At 32.1% G+C, this 22,344-nt stretch overlaps 2 protein-coding genes across 2 annotated transcripts; both read left to right on the forward strand.

Annotated features, from left to right (window-relative positions):
• Nucleotides 1-200: 200 nt before the first annotated feature.
• On the forward strand, nt 201-9,117 carry LOC139502218 (phospholipid scramblase 1-like). The gene is made up of 10 exons (XM_071291651.1): nt 201-303; nt 2,488-2,561; nt 3,414-3,536; nt 4,279-4,362; nt 4,709-4,785; nt 5,185-5,318; nt 6,703-6,823; nt 7,184-7,289; nt 7,812-7,867; nt 8,751-9,117. Exons 2-10 carry the CDS (start codon nt 2,528-2,530, stop codon nt 8,802-8,804), a joined length of 789 nt encoding a protein of 262 aa, XP_071147752.1. The 5' UTR covers nt 201-303; nt 2,488-2,527; the 3' UTR covers nt 8,805-9,117.
• A 1,271-nt stretch (nt 9,118-10,388) lies between these two features.
• Nucleotides 10,389-13,601, forward strand: LOC139502219 (uncharacterized). Its single transcript, XM_071291652.1, has 3 exons — nt 10,389-10,445; nt 11,739-11,834; nt 12,511-13,601. The coding sequence occupies exons 1-3, from the start codon at nt 10,431-10,433 to the stop codon at nt 13,321-13,323; spliced, it is 924 nt and encodes a 307-aa protein (XP_071147753.1). The 5' UTR covers nt 10,389-10,430; the 3' UTR covers nt 13,324-13,601.
• The last annotated feature ends 8,743 nt before the right edge of the window (nt 13,602-22,344 follow it).

A 22,344-nucleotide genomic window follows, 5' to 3' on the forward strand; every position in this document is an offset into this window, starting at 1 on the left:
CTGCAACATGATGCCAGAATATTGCCGCAACGATGCCAGAATATAGCCGCAATTATGGTGCCAGAAAACTAATTTGCATACGAAATATGCTATCGCTGCATCGAAGCCGCAACAGTTTGCAGCAACAAAGCCGCAGCATATCCATACTGCTGCCGCAACTATATGCCAGAGGGCTTATATTTCCATAAGGGTTAAATAAACATATATTTACCTGTACAGAAAACCGGTTAAATGTCATCGAAAGGTACATGAATGGAAAGTGTGTGAACTACTATAATAATTGATTGTGGTATTTGTACTTCGGTAAGGAATTTTATTTCTGGTTTCAACGACAGATTTATGACTAATATTTTATTTCTAGCTGCAATGCTTTGATTTCTATATTTACCTTTGCATATGTTGCTTTCATCATGTTCATGTCTTCAGTTTTCTTGTACAATCTTACTTCACAAATGATGAATGGACAATGCGAGTACGCTATAATCGCTATTGACATTTTTGTTGAGAAGTGTTCTTCATTTAAATTTTAAAAAAGTGTCAACAGTTCCATAATATTGAAAACGACAACATGTATTTCATGAAGATAACAGTAAACGAATACTTAGTCTATGTTAACATTTATACACATTGCTCACTGCGATCTATAGAGCTACTAATTATTATTTATTTTCCCATTTTAAAAATATTCGCGAAAATTAAAAGAAAATGACAAGAATACGGCTAAAAAAATCAGTTAGAAAGCTTTTGTTTGACTATTTTTCATAATTATATATAAATATATTCATCCAATATGCTTTATTTATAATTGGGTTATCAAGTGCAACGTATGCAATAAATATAGAATTATAGTTCGTTCATTTCGTCTAACATGTTCATAACCAATGAACTATAAACTGATCTTATCTTTGTATTGTGATTTAGTACATTTTATTATAAATCATGTGTTAAAATTCGTTATTGAAAAGTTACATTAACATTTCATAGGATAAAATATAAAACAAATGTGTAAAAATAATGCCGACTTTGGACGAACTTTTCTCTTTTTTTGTTTTTTATTCCCTTCAGATAAAACAGCGAGGTAAAAAAAATAATTTCTTATTACAAAATGTCGTTCTTGTTTTGTGTATCGTCCACTTAAAAAACACTAGGTCAAATACCAAGTATGAGAACGCACTGGAACAACTATTTGACATTTTGTTGCTCCAGATATGGTAATGTTTTGTAATATTATTGCCCTTGCGCCTACTTTTAGATACAATGAGTATATATTCAACCTTACAACTATACAATTTCAATTATGTTTATAATATCTATTTACACTTTTGAGTAATCGACGCACTTCAGTTTTCTTTTTGTTTGTACAAAATACTAAGTTTTAATGTTTCACTTTTTGTTATGCATAATCTTTTTTAAGAGTGTACTATACGGTACGTTTAGACCGTACAGTGAGTGACCACATCAACATACGAATTTTGTGTTATTAAAATTTGCTTTTTAAAAAATGTTTGAAATTATTTAAAATTAAGGAATGTATCCCCTCGTGCAAAGCTCTTCCTTGTCCGGCTATTGCTGTAGTTTCTTTTTGTCCTTTTTGGTTTATAGCTCTTCGTCCCTTTAACAAGCTTTGAATTTTAAAATATTTGACCTCAATCATCACCGAGTGAAGAGACATTGATTGTCGAAATGCGCATCTGGTACATAAAAATCGGTACCGTTTATGTTGTTACATCTCCTTCCTACCTTCAAAAACATTCATTTTTTTGTAACCAATCAATATAACGTTTTGACCAAAGTAAAATCAAATGTATGTACGTATCAATTTCGTGTGTTTGTCCAATTGATCAGACGTATTTCAAAATCAATAAATTATATAGTCTAGTTTGAATATAAACAATTATCATACATTTTGATTCCTGAAATTCTTTACACCAACTTAATTTTTTTTTAATTAATATGAATTTAAATTATTCAACTGTTATCAAATGCGCTAACTGGTGAACCTTTAATTTGCTACACTATTGCTTTCGGCTAAAATGTGTTTGTTTATCTTTAATTTAACAGGCGATTTGTAGAAACAATAAAAAAAGTGTTTCTTTTCATGCAAGCCTCTCCGATTTCATGACAGATATCGTATGATGTCGTATTTTCCCTGCAGCTTTTAACTTTAAATATTTCTGTTTAAACTTTCTTAATTCAAATGGCCCTAAAGATCACAATGAAAACAAAGTAAAGAGGGTCATAGATTATACCACTACTAGGTAAGTTTGTAATTTATAGTATATCGCAAAATTGCCTCAAATGTATACATAAAGTAATTTAACTTAAAAGTATAACAAAATAACAAAAGCTTCTAGTAGTGTTATTGCAATTTGTTTTTATTTTCACTCATGAGGACACATTCAACTATAATTAACCGTTCCCCCAATTTTTAAAAGCATACAACAAACTTGTAATTGTGTCTTTTTCTTATTTCCTTTTTCCAAGCAGTGGTTTGACCTGTTACTCCATCACCACGAATTAAATCAGGATGCAGATGTCAGAGGTTATTCTCAACCAGCCGGGTAAGTTTTCTTTATTATTTAAAAAACACGAAAAGGTTCATACGCACACTATAAAATAAATGTTGCGATTCATGATGATAATTGACACAAACATCTCTTGATTTGAGGTCATAAGTTCAATTCATGATAAAATATATAGAACTCGATTTAAAGACAAGAAACTCAACTATTTAGGTACAATTTTGATTGCTCAATCATGTTTTGCGAGTTCGTCTTTTAAGGAAGCACATCCACATAAATGATGTACTTCCCACAAAACAGTTGTGTATATTTATCAACAATGAATCACACCTTATGAGTTTGACTGTCCTTCTGGTATCTTTCGACCCTCTTTTATCCTGCTTACATTTTATCTGTTTTGAGGACGTAATTGTTACTTAACAGCCTTATCAATACATGTTGGGTTGATGTTTAGACGAGTTATATATATATATAACATCTCCATGCCTTATATATCATGTACTGTAGTACGCCGCTAGATTAAAACTGACGAGGAAAGGTAACACACGGCCACCGAAAGCTTTATTATTGTGAAGCCCAGGTGGTTGTGTGGTCTAGCGGGACGGCTACAGTGCAGGCGATTTGGTGTCACGATATCTCAGTAGCATGGGTTCGAATCCCGGCGAGGGAAGAACAAAAATATTGCGTAAGCAAATTTACAGATCTAACATTGTTGGGTTGATGTTTAGACGAGTTGTATATATAAATAAAATTAAATTTCAAAATGCTCTTAACGTCCTTTTATTCTCTACATTTTTCTCCAACCGGTTTCACATCTTTGTGATAATCATAGGTGAATGTAACTGTAACACAGAATTCAATTTTTAATATATATATATGTGTGTTTTTCAGGACAAGCTAAAAAAGGATTTCCAGACAGTGGTGTAGCCCCTCCCCCAGGATGTCCCCCTGGACTGGAATATTTGGCTCAGATGGAGGAGATATATGTCAATCAGAAAGTCGATCTTTTAGAAAGTAGGTTCATGAATAAACTTTGTTAGTTATAGAAATTAGACGAGAAGGTTGAAAAGAGTTGACATAGGACAAATCATCTTTTCAATCAGTCAACTACTGTAGTCTGCAACTCTTTTGACACATTCAAGTGTGAGTTGCAGAAGACAAAGATGTATTAAGAAATGTGTTATACTATTTTTAACTGCACTATGTATATTGGTTTGTCTGCACCACACATCAGTTCGAAAATACACCAGATGGTGATCTTAACTATATATGGAAGAAAAGGATAAAAAAATCAACCGTTATATTAACTTAGTATAAAGATTTGTAATTAATATGTACTATAGGTTTTCTTGTGAAAGCAATTCAAACATTCACGCGCGCTATTGTAGATTTGTGTGTGCATTTGATTTGAAAATATTTCGTTTGGAACTAGATTGAGAGTGAATTTAATAAAAGTCAAAGGGTAACCAAGTAGATTATGTGTGTAATTATCTCGGAGGAATCACTTTGATTTTGAGTTCGTTGTTTCATGAATCAGTTAGGAGGATTTTTAGTTAAAATGGTTTTACGTTATCATATTGAACCTCTTTTATTGTAATTGCTTGCTTGTCGTTTCTTTTATCTTGGAGGCTGAAGGGTGACGAATAGTTGTTATAAAATCTAAAGCTGGTGGTCCCTGTCTTTTTGTTAATCATTTTCTTTTTCATTTATGATCTGAATACTACTTTATTTATTACATATTTTCCCTCTCTTACAGTGATAACGGATTCAGCAATAGAAATTCCAAACCGGTATAGCATAGAAAACAGCAGTGGGCAGAGAGCATATTTTGCACAAGAAGGTGAAATAACCTGTTGATAACACAAACATCTTTAAAAATAAAGTTAACATATAGTTTGAAAAGAACACTGACCATTTCTAAAACTACATTGTCATCGTAAAAATAATAAAATAGGCGGGTATGAATTATATGAACACCTATCCAGTTTCTTTATAACTTTCAAGCTTTATTTCCCATTTATAAGTCAAAGAAAGTACAAAGAACAATTGATCATTTCAATTCTGAACTTTGTAGGAACATTGCAGGTAAAAGAAACGGTTGACATGTTTTCTCTAATTTTCAGAGTTTTACTCATTTTGGAGAAATATGAATAACTTATTGAAATTTCTTCCTATTTTTTTTTCAGAATCAGAGTGTTGTAATCGAATGTGTTGTGGTCCAGATCGAGGCTTTATTATGCATATAACAACGAATGACGGCAGGGTAAGAATTTTTTTTAAACTATAATTGGTAAACACATAAAAAGGGGTATGTAAATGGTTTCGTCAATATTGGCGTGATATAGAAACAAATTCGAACGAAATATAGAGTTTTAGTCCAAAGGGTATTTGGATTTGCCCAATCCAGGACCACTAAATGCTAACAAGCTAGAACGAAATATCCCAAACGTAAGACCATTTGCATTTCCAAAACATGAAACAAGTAAAAAAATCAGCTTCAAAACGTAAGAAATCGAATTAGTATGTTTTATGAACAATGGACATGATGTTAGAAATAGAAGTTAAGTTTACTTAACTACGATTCGGACACTTTCGTTTTACTCTTCATAACGCACGGTTATATACTATAAAAGTAAGTGTATGAATCGACATTTTTTTACAGGAAGTTATAATTCGTTGTGAAAGAAAATTTAAATGGTGTGCAGGGTGTTGCTGGTGTGCAGATAGTGAGACATGTGGATGGGAAATGACAGTTGAGGCTCCAATAGGGACTGTTGTAGGGTATATAAGACAACAGTAAGTAAGGGTTTTTTTCAGAAGAAAAATCTTTTCAAGTGACAATACAAGGTACCATTGAAAAAGGTACCATTGAAAGATCTTTTTATTTTAAAATGTTTTGAACTTAGATCGCAAAAACTTTTATTGTATTCTTTTCAGATAACTTTGTGAATATTTGTCTGCATTTCAATGAGATACTATCTTCGATCATCGTTTTTTTGTCGAGCCTGCGACTTTAGTTTCAGAAACCTCGACATAGGAATAGTGATCCGGCGGCGGCGGTGTTAGCAAACTTCTTAAAAGCTTTATATTTTAGAAGGTAGAAGACCTGGATGCTTCATCCTTTATATAGGGAGGCCTCATGTTATGAAGTTTCCGTCAGTCACATGTCCAATGTCCTTGACCTCATTTTCATGGTTCAGTGACTACTTAAAAAAATAGTTAAAATTTTGTGTAATGTTAAGTTCTCTCTTATTATTAGTAGTAGGATAACAATATTTGGTATGTGCATACCTTGCAAGGTTCTCTGTCAAAACTGTCCGACGGGCATGAGAATAATTCTCATGCCCGTCGGACAGTTTTCACTTGACCTAGACCTCATTTCATGGACCAGTGAACAAGGTTAAGTTTTGGTGGTCAAGTCCATATCTCAGACACTATAAGCAATAGGTTTAGTATATTTGGTGTATGGAAGGACTGTAAGGTGTACATGTCCAACTGGCAGGTGTCATCTGACCTTGCCCTCATTTTCATGGTTCAGTGGTTATAGTTAATTTTTTGTGTTTTTGGTCTGTTTTGCTTATACTGTATGCAATTGGTCTACTTTGGTGTGTGGAATGATTGTAAGGTGTACATGTCTAGCTGGTAGATGTCATCTGACCTTGACCTCATTTTCATGGTTCAGTGATACAAGTTAAGTTTTTGAGTTTTGGTCTTTTTTTCTAATACAATAAGAAGTAGGCCAACTATATTTGGTGTATGTAAATATTTTATGATCTATATGTCAGTAGCTCAGATTTGATTTTACCTTGACCTCATTCTCACAGTTCATTGCTCAGTGTTAAGTTTTTGTGATTTGGTCTGTTTTTCTTAAACTATCAGCTATAGGTCAACTATATTTGTTGTATGGAAGAATTGTTAGCTGTACATGTCTGCCTGGCATGGTTTGTCATGTTTATCTGACCATGACATCATTTTCATGGTTCATTGATCAATGTTTGGTTTTCTTGGTTAATGTTAAGTTTATGTGACAGTTGTAATAAAGCTTTACATTTAGGACTATCAACATAAAATCAATGATTAGTAAAGAAGGCGAGACATTTCAGTGTGTGCAGTCTTGCGATTCTTAGTAAATATTTCTGAATTTTATGATACATTAATTATAATATTTTTAATTCACTACCTCATCTAAATGGCAGACTCATCTCACACTATACGATGCCAACCGTCAGAAGCTGTATGATATATGGAGTAAATGTTGCCCAATTTTCTGTGTTTGTTGTATTGAAGACATTAATTTCCATGTAAGTATACTTTATATGTAACAAGAAATACCAAACACTATGTTTATTGTAAATAAAATATCTGACGTTCATTAATCAATGTTTTGAATTCCGAAATTATTATTTTTTTGCGATTTTAAAAACAAGGCATTTTCGTACCACTCCAGGGAGATCTCTAAAACGATGTATGATTATTAAAATCACCCATAATGCAGCACTCGCAATCTGATTAAGATATAGATCTCTGATATCGTTGTGCTCATATGAACCTCGAGATGAGTTACGATGCAATTCAGACTGCAACCCTTAAAACTATTCAAACTATTTTTTTTTTCAAACAAATTGACGACTTGTTAATATAGTATTTGATTTGAATTGCAGGTGTTTGATGCCAGGTCTCAAAACAAGTTAGAGTCACGTATTTACAAAAAGTGGTCTGGATGGGCAAGGGAATGTTGTACACGAGCGGATCTGTTAGTCTGTGAAGGTAAATTGGCAAGTCAGTTCGAGTCAAATAAGATAATACTGAATAAAATATAACAAAAATCTGCTTTAATTACTTTATCGCTTACAAGTTAATGTAATAAAGGAATTATCCAGACTGACTTTTTGTCTCTAAAAAAGCTTCTGAAAACACAAAGATTGTTTATTGACGATATATGTTGTAAAATTTCTGTCACTTTAGCTAGTTACAACGGTAATTCGTCATCTCTTCCAAAATGGTAGTTGATTATTAAAAAATAAATATTTGACATAATAAGTTAAACAAAAAATTATTACAATCGTGAATATCTTCAGTGAAGAGTCATAAAGCTGGTAAAATTTAGGGAAAAGAATACATATTTTTCTCTCAAAGACATATTTTATCACTTAACATCCATTTATATGGCTGCCCCACTTACCATACTCCACAATTCATCAAACTTATTAACTTTATTGTGAATTTTAATTCGCTTGCAAAATGTGAAGCAGATGTATACTACAATAACGTATTCTTTCTATTTCATAGTACCTGGTATGGATGTAAAGGAGAAGGCACTATTTCTATGTACAACATTTATGTTGGTAAGTTCATGGTTTTTCTATTTACAACATTATGTTGGTAAGTTCATGGTTTTTCCATTTACAACATTATGTTGGTAAGTTCATGGTATTTCTATGAACAACATTTATGTTGGTAAGTTATATTGTATTTCTCTGTACAAAATTTAAGTGGTAAGTTCATGGTATTTCTCTGTATATACAGCATCTAAGTTGGTAAGTTCATGGTCTTTCTCTGTACTTATACAACATTTAAGTTGGTAATTTCATGGTATTTCTCCATACCAACATTTATGTTGGTAAGTTCATGGTATTTTGCTAAACAACAATTATGTAAATAAGTTCATGATATTGCTCTCTACAACATTATTTATGTTGGTACTTTCAAGTTCATGGTATTTCTCTCTGTACACCATTTATATTGGTAAGTTCATGGTATTTCTCTCTGTACAACATTTATGTTGGTAAGTTCATGGTATTATTATCTTCAACATTTATGTTGGTAAGTCCGTGAGATTTCTCTGTACAACATTTATATTTGTAAGTTCATGGTATTTCTCTCTACAACATTATGTTGGTATGTTCATGGAAATTCTCTGAACAACATTTACGTTGGTAATTTCTTGGTGTTTCTCTCTACAACATTTATGTTGGTAAGTTCATGGTATTTCTCTGTACATTATCTATATTGGTAAGTTCATTGTATTTCTCTCTACAATATTATGTTGGTAAGTTTTTTTTATTTCTCTCTAAAACATTTATGTTGGTAAGTTCGTGGTAAGATGTTGTTTGTAGAATAAAAGTTTCAATCAAACTGTTGAGAATATTAATGTCTATGGATGTCTATGTCTGAAAGATAAAATCATTGCAGTATCGTTAACATAATTTATCTTTCTATTTTTAACAGGATGTGATGGTTTTTGAGACTATGGATTCTGGTGGCGCTGGCGCAGGCTCTTAGAATGTCACGGCTTTCATCAGTGCAATCACATGACAAAACCTCTAGATGATCATGAGAGTTCAAGTTGACAAAACTTTACAATTTGATATTCAACAACTTTATTATGTTTTAAAGCTATTTAGAGAATATACAGGACAGTTTCAGAAATTTGTTCATCAAGTGTCATAATTTTCATTTTGATACGACATGCTACGGAAATAGATCTATCAAAGATTTTTGTTTTACCTCATTAAAGACATAAATGTGCATAATATGTTCCAAATGTTAAACATTCGCAATTTTCTATATGTTTTATTAAACATTATAATCTGTATATTATATTTAAATGGTTTTTTTTTATATAAAAATGTAAAATTTGTCTTTTATTTATGCACTTTTGCATAATACTGCAATACAATTATTAGTATTGTTAGATGTTTTAAACAAAACTATTCTATATATTAATCTTTTAACAAGTATCTAGAGAGTTTTTGTTGACTTTTTGTTGTCAAAAGAAAAACAACATACAAAATAACATAAATTTAAAAAAAAACCTGTTCAAGAAATAGTTGTTTAACATAAAAAAGGAATTAACTCTAAATAAAATCCAACTGAACCTAAACTAGAATTAGTGTTCGGTATCTAAAGAATGATAATGGGACTATGAACACAGATGATGTGTGGTGTGATTGCCAGTGAGACAACAGAATATTATGCAGATGCTAGCAACTATAGTAGATCGCCGTACGGCCTTCAAAAATGAGCAAAATAGAAACACCAAGATCCATGAAAACAGCATTACTTTTCAGATTTACGAGGACAATAATTATAGATCACAGAATGATAGATCGGGTTCTGCTCTGTTTTAAAAATAATTATTCGCGCTCTACCTAACGTAGCAATCTCAAATTAGACTGAGATCGGCGGAATATAACGACTGACATTATTCGGGTTGGATCTGATTATTTGTATTTTCTTTTCTCAGTCCAGTGTATTGTCGTCTACTACATACTGTTATCAATATATATAATTAAGATGACCAGAGCGATTGTATTGTTATAAAATTGTTGAAGATATATCGGCAAATCATGTTACACCATGTAATTACATGCAAAATACACATGTGTGCATTCAGAACTTTAAATAGAAGTGTGATGTATACAATTGATTATAAATCAAATTTTAAACTTGTTGAAATATTACACTAAGACTATAGAAAAACGCATCGAACAGAATGTTTTTCTTAATTCCAATACATTTAACACCAGATCCCGATATCGTGGTTAAAAAATAAGATTAATTTAGATATTTTGTACTAAAAATATGAATCAGATCATCTTTTTTTTTCATGAAGTATAGAATAAACAATTTATCAAAAAGAGTGTTCGTTAATTTTTAAGTGAAAAAACGGTTGCACCTTGGAAAGTTGCATCACAGAATTTTACAATTGAAAATACTAATCGATTTTCCAATTTCTGCTGCACACATCTACATTCAAGACTAAAATTAAATTTAATTGAAAATATGAAAATAACTACTGTATTTTAATTCGGTCAGTCTTATTTATTTTCTGGCTGTTCAGTATATTTAACCACATGTAAGCAACTACTCACTGTGATCATACCAAAAGAAGGACGATCGACTAACATGGAAGTTGTAGCGGTATGCATACTTTTTCTTTTATTTGTAAAAAATGCTACTTTTTCGTTGAACATTTCTTCTGCTGAATCTTTTTTTATTTACATAATTTAGATCTAGATGATTGTAAGATACATCTAGATACTTTATCGAAGTATCTAGATATCTTTTTCTATTTAGATATTTTCAATGACCATCGAGATACTTTTTGAAAGCATCTAGTTACTTTTAATTAGTATCTAGATAGTTCTCACAAGTATCATGATGCTTCGCATAGTCTGCTTAAACACTCGAGATGAAATACAAAATTAATTACCCTGTAACAAAGTTCTGATCTTTACCAGTTTCTTCCTCTGTCCTTGCTCTGATTCTATTCAAGCTTCTTCTCAACAATTGTTGGTTTATTCCAAGATTGGACATAAAATCAGCTGTGCGGGGAACCAAGCTATCGGAAAGAGAAACTGCGTGTTTCCCTTTCTAAAGTCCCGCAAAATTTGTTAATCAGTAGCGTAAGAAAACGCAAATTCAATTGGTTAAAAATACGACAGAATACTAAAGATCTTTAGACTTTTTGACCATCTAGATACTTCAACGAAGTATCAACGAAGTATCTAGATACTAACACGAACTATCAAGATACTTGTGTGAAGCATCTATATACATTTTGTACTTGTGCGGTAAGCATCTAGATGGTTATGCGAAGTATCTGGATGGAAAATGCATCTAGATGAAATCATCGATATTTTGACATGAACGACCACTCATACTTTTATAAGGCGACATTCCTTTATATGTATATATATATATATGTATACCTTTCTATCTCACCTTGCCTGAAAGGACAAGTGATCGTTTCTCATCACTTGGCGCCCACAGTCCGTCGTCGTCGTTAATTTTTACAAAACTCCTCTCCTCTGAAACTATACCGGGCTAAATTTAACCAAACGTGGCCACAATGACTATTAGAGTATCTTAGACTAGTTTAAAGAATGTGTCCGACGACCCCGCCTGCAAACAACCATGACCGCCGTGGCTAAAATAGAGCATGGGGATAAAATGTAGTTTGTGTGCGTTTTTTTAATACTTCACTGTCTTCAGTTTTGTTGTTTATTTCTGTTTTTCGCTGTCCGCACTTCTTATCCAAAGTAATCATAGATGACCAACATAAAACCTTTTAGTATTGTAATATATGGTTTACGTTCCTTATTCAAACGGATACGTGCTGATGTTCATAAGAAAAGTAAATAAGTTTACGTACCGTTGTTAATCAGTATTTATAATTGTCTACACATTAACCTACTTGTTATTTTTTCAAAGGCACACCAACGTGGTAACCGAATGGGATACATGAATCCTTTTATTGTAAATGGCAGAGACGTTGACCCCATGACCTTCAGAATGAAATGGCAGCAGGTAGGAGAATGATTCAAATTGAAGTTAAGAGTTTAAGTCTGATCTAGTAGATTTCGAAAAAAGACCCTTGTAGATTTCGAAAAAGAGTAGGCTAATGCCGCTACAAGGCAGCACTCGCACCCGCAAAGTGGAAAGGGATTAATATAAGTCGCAAAACTTGTTTCCCAATCCACTATAAATAAAAATGTTTAAACTAAGTCTGATCTACACACAATGTGCTAACTTAACAGTTTACACGAGTGACACTTTTGAGAGTTAACACAAAGTTGTTCTTTGGATTGTTGAAATACAAAACCGCTTGATATTAAAAGAAAGTCGAAGGTATATACCACTATGAGAACGAAAATTTCAGTTAAAATTCATTTTTTTCTCTGATTATGAATCAGTCAACAAGGTAGTAAGTTACAGTAAACACATCTTTTTGAAGAAAGAAAAAACCAAGCCTCTGTTGTCAATTCCTTATTCTCAGCTGGAGATTTTTCTCAAATTATGTGCTTTGATAACACTTTAAAAAATCTAAACCCACTTCCCTGAATTGATTTTATTGTATGTAGTTTAATGCAAATTATGTTAGTGTGTTGATTAAGATACCTCGACAAGTGCACTAACTATAGTCTTACCAAATTTATTTTACTTTGTAGTATAACTAGTATATTATTTATTACTTGAATTGCAGTATTTCCCACCACGCCAAGACTGGGTAATGTGTCGCCGTCACCGTACTCCAGAAGCAGATGCAGCCAGAAATATCATTAAGGTAGTGATATCCAATCGGATACATAGCTACAAAGAAAAATACCGCTCACAATTTGAAAAATCAGAGTTCTATGCAACAGAGAAAATTAGAACAGCGGAACAAAATGTTCCATTCGAATCGAGATCAAATAATTTTCTCCCAGAAATTTTGACCCCCAAAAATAAGAAAATCAGATCTAGGTCAAAGAAGTCTGCCAACAAGGGAAAAGTGACAACGAAAGGTCATACAAGGTCACTCTCAAGACAAAAGTCTGAAGTTAAATATAGGACAATCTCCTCGGACGTTTTAGAAAACGATGGAAATAAACATAAAAGAAAGAAAAAGATAAAGAAATCAGCAACAAAGAAAGGCAAACGATCATCAAAGAAACATATATATAAGAAAGACAAATGTGAACTTCCCGATATAAAAGACATTTGTCGGAATAGACCTAAAGAAAATTTACACAGTCGTGAATCAAAAAAACTTAACTTCTCTAAGCTACCACGCCTACCGATTCCAGACACTTGGAAACGGCAAGGCGAAACACGTCACGTGGAGAAAGTGACACGTCTTCCTCTTCCTACGACGTGGAAGTGGTACGATAATCCAAATCAGTTCAAGAAACGACAGCCTTCGACACCTGGACTATCATTGGCTAGCAGGCAGTCATCTGACTTGGGAAGTTTCTCATCCAACCAATCATGTGTTAACACTTTAAGATTCGAACCACGATCATCTTCAATATTATAATGCATACAATTTGTATATTGTTTATTTCGGAAATAGTCAAGGAATTTGGTGGACGAATGAATCATACGTTAACAGATTAATATAGTAAATATGTCTTTGAGAGTTTATATCATTGAAGATGAACCATGTATATCACATTTCATAAATGATTGTGGTAACAATAAAACCATATTATACTAAGAAAGTAAAGCAATGTATCGTTTCTTCGAATTTTTAATCGCAATTTACTTTAGCGAGTTATTATAACTAACTGATAGATGCCACGTATTTTAATGCACAGCAGTCATTAGGCCAGGATTATAATATATATATATATCTTTACACCTGTCATGAGCTGTCCAAATATAGTTTTTTTTTACCCTTATTTCATACCATATTCGCGATTTTTGAAGCTAAACTTAAGTTATTTGTCCGCATTGCTTGTAAAGCAAATCATCGATATATAGGAAGCACCAACCCGCCCTCCCAGATGTGTAATAAGTGAAAATGACAGTTATGGTCTTATGCAGTCTGATTAAAATCAAACCTGCCAGCGCTCACTTTTTCTGGTAGATTCAATATTTTATTAAAGTCTCACCACTTGTAAAAAATTATACATTCCAATATACATATAAAACATTGCGTATAACATGAAATATTTAAGAAATGGCTGAAATATTTTTTCTGTCTATGAAGAAATAACATAAAAAATTTGGTGCACACAGGATAACGCGCGTAGCGGGTTATTTAACAGTGTGCACCACATTTTTTTATGTTATTTCGAATTTAATTCTAAATTCCATTTTAAACCGTAGAAACCATGAAAAAATGTTGATGACGTCACGGTCACATGACTAAATTATGTCTATGGGCTCATAACAAAATAACGTCAGCCAATCAGAAGACGCGTTACATCCAAAATTAAATTATTAGATAATATTTATAAAACATATTGTATATTAAACTAACAGTAAAATAATCATTAATTTACATGACTTAAAAACTATAACATATACAAGTGCCATCCTATTAAAATTATGAGAGACTAATATTAAAGGATTAATTATAATATACAATCTATTACACAATTTTAAAATTAACTACCATATATTTGAGATTTAAAATACATCAGCTATCTTTTGCAAATAAAAAAAAAATGTTTTTTTACATGAAATATCATAGCAGGTTTTAGCAACTACCTGACATAGTTATGTTTTACTGCTTCACTATGCTATGCAATATATTTCGAAGGTCTGCATATAAAGGCTATAAAGTAAATACATGTTTTTTTGTCTTCAATTTCATTTTTACACATACTGCACATAAAACAATATCTTTCATTTATTGGTTTATTCTCATATCGTCCTGTTTCTATTTTAAGTGATATCCCACGAACGAAATATATAATTAAACGATAGCAAGTTGAGGTTTGGTTTTAATCAGACTAGGTCCTATCATCAGGTGGTAATGGCATTAAAATAACACAGTATAAAACATAAAGACTAAGAAACGAATTTAATAATCACAACATTTACCAAACTTTAAAGTAGGCATGCAAACACATAGGACAAAAGCTGCTATTTTGAACATTTAACACCATCATTTAATTATTGCGTTTACTCGTAGCTGGAAATTTATATCAATATCCTTAGGTAGGATCTTTTAAAATAGTCCAGGCAAAGAAAATGACAAGAATTCCATTTAAACTGTTTACATTTATGTGTTTGCTTATTCTGTCAATCAAAGAGTTTCAAAAGAAAATCTTTTTGTTGTGTCGAGGTAAAACTCGACTGAAACAGTGGTTCCATCATCAAAACTATTTCCCCAGGACAAAGCGGCATAACTCAATACAACTATCGCACTCAAATTTAAATGGTGAACAAAAAAAAGCACGAAAGTATTGGAGAAAAACGTTTCGTAGTGGACACTACCATGCAATCTTTTTTTTTTAAATCTTTTTTTCAATTATATTCGTACAAAACAAATAACAAGGGTTAGTGTCATGTAATTTTTAGTATGTTTTTATTAACATAGAATAGGGTTGATGTCAACTACGAAACTTTTTGTCCTCTACGAAACGATTTTGTCAACTACGAAACGCATCAAAATTTCCAGTTGTACCTTTATATGTGAAGTACTGTCTAATCTTTATCGATAAAAAATGGTTCTCCATTTCAGAAAAAATGAGATCTTTCTAGTATAATAGTAAACAAACTGGATGTCTATAGGAGACATTTAAAATTGCAATAGGATGTGTGTTTAGAAGCAGTTTCGTAGTGAACAAATGTCCCCTACGAAACAGTACACACATTATGAAAATAATATCATTTTAAAGAGTATTTAAGATTGCACTTTTTGTTAATAATAGAGGTATGTATTAAAAATAACTCTTGAAATAAAATTTGAGACAAGTTGATTTTCCATTTTTTTAGGTCTGAAAGTAACGGTTTTATTGAAAAACGCCCAAATATATTAGGAAATGCTAGTTTGTAGATCGTATAAATAAAAAATATTTTCAGTCATTTAGAAAAAGCCTCTGGCCCTATCCAAAAGATGAAATGGACCATTGACTATGACTAAAATATAAAACTTGTATAGTTTGGAATAGAGATATATATGATATACGAGGATGTTAAATTCATGTGCAGATATCCGAACTTATTATTTTATTAAATAAAGAGCATGTTTCAATTAATTTATTATGGCAACGTATATTGTGTAGTTCAATCATGTATCTACTAAGAGACAGAAGGTGGGTTTGAACTTAACTCAAGTCACATTTAACGACAAAAGTGCAACATACATAAACAATCATACAAGGAAACAATAATTAAAAGTTTTTATATTCTTATCCCAATATTTATTATTTGGAATCATTTGCCTTACTTAGATTCTGACCAATGCTTATATTCCAAATATATATGTATATGCCTCTATTATTGTTGTTGTTACCAATTATGTAAATCAATTGTATCTGATTTTATACCCTTTATGGGCCCTGTTATTTGGGAAATAAAAATGTTCTATTCTATTCTTAGTCATAATAAAAAATATATAATTAAAGAAGTGCATATGCAGCTGCACGGAGGAGACTTGTTTTGATTTGTTTATTTCTACCCCAATTTACTGGGATGAGTGTCAAATATAAATGTTAATTTATTATTAACATGTGGTATGATTGCCAATGAGACACTGAAAACAGGCAAAATACTTTTATTGAATTTGACTCGTTTTGTTAATATACATGGGCTATTTATAGAATATAAACTACAGACTTTTTTTTAATTGTAATATTTTTGGACTTTAAACATAAGTGATATTATAAATATTATTCAAAATAAGTAAAATTTCATTGAATTGATTTTTTATGAAATATAATGAAATTTGAACAATTTATTTAAAAGTACACAAAATCAGGGGAAATAACCCTAACCTCTCATAAATACAACTTCTTTATCAGGTAAAATTTATAATCCCACCCTACTAAGATCTACTAATATCATGTCGTAGTTTGAGATAAGCTCCCTGGAGAAAATGTCACCATCCAATGGCGGGTCCAGAATTTTGGAAAAGAGGGGGGCGAAGTTATAAATTTTGCCGAGCGGAGCGAGCCGAAAAAAATTTTGGGACCCTTTTTTTTGGCTAAAAAACATAAAATAAGTGTAAAATGTGTACAATGCATTTTAGTTAAAGTGTAGGGGCTGAACATTTTCGGTGCCGTATTCTCTACATTGATTGTCTATTATAAAATGATTGAATATTTCCAAAGCTACATGTACATTGATGTATGTACTATTTAATATATTTGAAGTGGAATTTTCAGTAAAAAATGGGACATGGGAAATTCCCGTTTGTTGTATCATGTATGGTTAGTTTGCATAACTTTACAGATTTCTTGTTGTGAACAAGATATAGTACGGCTATTCAATGAAATTTACAATACGACCGACACGAAGAAAAACAAACAAGAAAATTTAATCATTGAAATGTTTGGTTGAAATATTTCACCCAACAATGGAAGCGAGGGGGTACAAATCAACCAAAAGGTTACGAATGAATCGGAAACGAAAATGAAGTTATGAACAACGGTCGACACATGGTGTCATATATAGGCCACACCCAGCAGGCCAGTTGCAGTCAGGGCTTCGATTTACGCCCGTTTTTTCTTAGAGTGTAATATAACTTTCTGTTGGGTGGAATTATGAAAAAGAAGTCAATACGTCCTTGCTCAATACTTTGTCGCTTTGAAGGCGTCATCCTTAGCCTAAGTAAACATGTGCTACTGTAATTTGAATTTAAAATGACTTACTTGTCAACTCCACCGTAGCGAATTGCATAACTTTGACATAATCAATAATATATAACAGTGAATACGAGCGAAAAATATCGTTTTTTATAAGTGAAGAATTGTCGCATTAGAATTAAATACACGGCAAAATTCACGAAGTCTAGGCTGATTATTAATCATTTAAAAAAAAAAAAAAGCCCCCAAAAAAGTTCCAGCAAAGGGGGTGGGGAGGTGTACGCCCTCTACGCCCCCCCTCTGAATCAACCACTGCCATCCGTTCGGTAGACCAAACAAATCAAGGAACTAGACATGATAATGAATAAATAATGTTCAGACTTCTCTAACAAGAAGATATATATATGTTAGACTCAAATCAATGTCCGGCCTCTAATCGACGTCCGTTCCTCAAATCGACGACCAAATCTGACGTTACATTTTCAAATCGACGTCCAATATTTTGATACTCTAATCGACGTCTATTGTGACGTAATGTTTTGCTAAAACGACCTCCGATTGATTGTAGTCGTCTTTAACCGATGTCCAAATTATCAATAAATAATAATTTACTAGACTTAATTTACACTTATGTATACATGTACATGTATTGTAGGGTTCTTATGACAACTAAATTTTCAAACATTTATACATACTTTCTAATAGTATATAGATTTTTTCAAACCGAAATAGGTAAAATGCTTGATGAAAAATTGATTCAATCGTGTCATTCCTATTCATATTAATAACGAGAAGGCAACCCAACGACCAAGAAAACCAAACGACTAATAGGAACATTATTCAGTCTTCAACAATAGACAAAATAAAGAAGTACAAGGTACACTGAGGCAATTGTTGCGAAGGTAAATTTCGGTCTATGTAAGATATTTTTCAACAAATTTCTGAGTTTTACACCTGGAGTGAAAGTATACGTATCACTGTGTATCATCGTACAGCGGATGTAGGTACTAACCAAGCGGGAGTGAGCGATTTTGATCTTACACGGTAACGAAAATCTGTGAAAATTTTGTTCACATAATATCAATGTGTACTTCAATCTAAACATAATTGCTGTTTTAAAAAATGATTTTGTCGTAGGTTGATGATAAGAGATGTCTCATTATTTTCCCAAAACAAGAACGATCACAGAAAACATGTGCAAATACTTGTCAAAGAAGTTGGCCCTCGTCTCATCCGATATATTCTATATTCATTGCAACTCTTTTTTCTGATAGAAGGCCACTGTCTGTGTGTAATAAATATAGTTGTTTCAATAATTGGCATTATAATCTTTCATACATATGTTATTTTTCGATATTTTATCCCGAAAAAAGCGTTGTGTACGGTGTTTAGCTGACCACATAAATCCTTATGTACGATGCATAGTTAAGTTGTTGTACACCGTACACAAACACTTTATTTTCATACTCGTTTATTACCCAAAAAGTTTGAAGGAATGAGTAATCACAGGTAGGTTTATGATTGGTAGCTTTTACTTTTGCCCAGTATTAGGTTTCGTTCAGATAAAACATGTAAATGTCTAAACAACTGTATCGAAACTGAAAGTTAGTGTTGACATTCACAACTATTTGCACATAAACAAGTTAATTGTTCTTATTAGAATATCAAAGTTGTTTTACGAATAGGAAAAATCGATGCGAAAATTATTTGGGAGCAGGAATTTCAAATGTTGAGAAATGTACATTGAATATTGATAAAGCAAAACAAAGATTTTCGTTACCGTGTAAGTTCAAAATCGATCATGCCCGCTTGGTTAGTACCTATTTCCTCTGGACTGATGATACACGGTGCGTATGTTTGTCATATTTGTTTTGGGGAATTGTTTTTTTTTTTTTATTAAATTTCTATAAATTGTTTATTTTCCAATTTTGATTTTTTTTCTTATCATTGTTGAAAGCCGTACGGTTGCCTTAAATTGCTCACATCTACTTCATTTAAACTCTGGTGGAAATCAAACCACACCTTATTTTTATATAATCTCTAAAATTTTAAAATTGATATCACAACTTTATGTACAAATTTTTTTTATTCTTTTGAATAGATCTTATTTGTCACACATAATATGTTTGAAGGTCTAAATTTTCAACTGCTATCGGTTCAGTTCAATTTGGTTTTCTGTGTTCAAAACGAACGTTGATTCGAGTAGCTATAAATTGGACGTCGATTAGTGAAGCCAAAAAATGGACGTCGATTTGGAATGCTATTTCATTGGGACGTCAGATTTGGACGTCGATTTGAGGAACGGACGTTGATGAGAGACCGGACGTCGATCTGAGTCTTACATATATATAATATATATACATTCAAGTCTAAATTGAAAACTACGTTCAAACCTAATATGATTGCGTTGGATAAAAACCGCAATTTTTATACGTGTGCATGTAAAACAAATTTCGTTGTAGAAGGTCTAAATACAGCACAAACAACATTTTCAAAAAGACCAAAAAAGTGAAAAAGTATATTTAAACAAAACGCATTTGACTAACAGGTCGAACAACTGATGTTCTTTGTGCATCATCATGTCAGAGAAAATTGAACTTTGCTAATTTTAAGTAGTAATAATGATTTATAATGTCCATGAATAGCTGCCAGGAAAAGTATCCGGTTTAAATTTGTACCTCAGGCTGGTTTAAATTTCCACTTCAAGAATTATGTACGATCGATCAGGTCTCACAAAGCCGGCATTTTTCTATTTGTTATACATGTCATGTATAGACCCCTCGCACGTGATCTAGAAGGATCGGAGATGGTACGTCAACCAAATGCACTGGTATAACCATTCAACAAGTCTCAACGGTAAAACGAGGAGACTGAAGGATAAGTAGGTTGTTCTACTTTTAAGCTCCGCACTTTATGTAGTAATTTCGCGTGTCGTTATATATAGCTGATAAATTATCGCCAATACTAAGTGAGATGTAGAGTGAGGTAGTGTGTCCATAGGCTGGTTCTCTCCCTAAGGCCTTGCAAAATATCAAACAGATAAAGGACGGGGAACCAGTCTATTTGGTCTCTAATCATCTCTTCAACCTGTGTCTCTTCAAATTAATATAACATATTTATATTGCATGGAACTATATTTACCTAAGCTGTTTTTAACTTAACAAATATGATGTGTTTGGTCTTCATTGGTCTTCAACTTTTTACTTAAATATTCGGTACTTCTAAGTTCGAGTGTAACGGATGATTCTTATATGAGCTGTAACCGAAACACAATCATATGACTGATATCTATGGTGAGTTCTTATTTATTACCCGTTAAATAAAATTTAGAATGGAAATGGGGAATATGTCAAAGAGACAACAACATGTAAAAGTTCAGATCAATATTGAAATAAAGTCCATTTCGGAATTAAAATTTATTGCCGGATTTTTTTTAACAGAAGAACTGAACTCCGAGGGGATTTTCCAGTGAATGAAACCGGACAAAATTAAAAGTACTAGACTACCTCTACCAACTATACTGACAATTACAGAGCTTTTATTTCCTAGCCGTTGGTTCAGGCAAAGAAAAAAAAACTCGTTTTATAGCTATCTTAACTGTTGCTCCAATTTGTACAGTAATTTTGTTAAATTATTTATAGCTCCGTTATACTGACAAAAATCCAAAACAAATACAGTTGGTTAACATGACATATATTGTAGATCATCGTCCAATTAACTGTGTAATCATACATCATATAGATAAGCAACAAAACTGACCGTTTGAAAATCCAAGCAATCATACAAACAATTCGGACAGTCGCTAAAACAAGTTCTTGTCGATGCTATTAGATACTATATAAAAGTACATACAAGGGTGTACAATTAAATCAACACTATAAAAACTATATGCGTCCAAATTGTATCTCAAGACCTATCCGCTTCCAATACACCAACAGTCAAAATCCGATACACAAATACCGAGCAACGATAAGAGTAAAACACAACACTTAAAAAATCTAGAACTCAATACTATCTTTTATTCTTTGCAAAGTGGCGACTTAATTTTTATTTATTAGGTCTTGATACTTTCCGATGAAGTTTTAAAAAAAGACGACCAAACAAAACTCTGGCTCAATTTATTTTAATCATCAGACACCGATGGCGTTTTACAAAGTCAGAGTATAGTAACTGCAAGCTGCTTAATATTGTATGTTTTGAAGCGTCATTTTATACACAGTCAGGTGTAGTTGAGTCAATATATCTAATCCGCCTCAAAATGAGATCCTCAAAAGTTGTGTGTAAACAAAAATCTCTGTATAGTGATATTTAACATGTTTCTAGTTAAAAAAGAAAGTGACTGAGCTTAACCATTTGTGTTGATTTGGAAAGTAGAGGAACATAGAATAAATGTGTAAAGTAGAGGAACATAGAATAAATGTGTAAAGTAGAGGAACATAGAATAAATGTGTAAAGTAGAGGAACATAGAATAAATGTGTAAAAGTAGAGGCACATAGAATAAATGTGTAAAAGTAGAGGCACATAGAATAAATGTGTAAAAGTAGAGGGACATAGAATAAATGTGTAGAGGGACATAAAATAAATGTGTAAAAGTAGAGGGACATAGAATAAATGTGTAAAAGTAGAGGAACATAGAATAAATGTGTAAAGTAGAGGAACATAGAATAAATGTGTAAAGTAGAGGAACATAGAATAAATGTGTAAAGTAGAGGAACATAGAATAAATGTGTAAAGTAGAGGAACATAGAATAAATGTGTAAAAGTAGAGGGACATAGAATAAATGTGTAAAAGTAGAGG

Source organism: Mytilus edulis, chromosome 13 (genome assembly GCF_963676685.1).
Source record: "Mytilus edulis chromosome 13, xbMytEdul2.2, whole genome shotgun sequence".
In the NCBI taxonomy this organism is placed as follows: domain Eukaryota; kingdom Metazoa; phylum Mollusca; class Bivalvia; order Mytilida; family Mytilidae; genus Mytilus; species Mytilus edulis.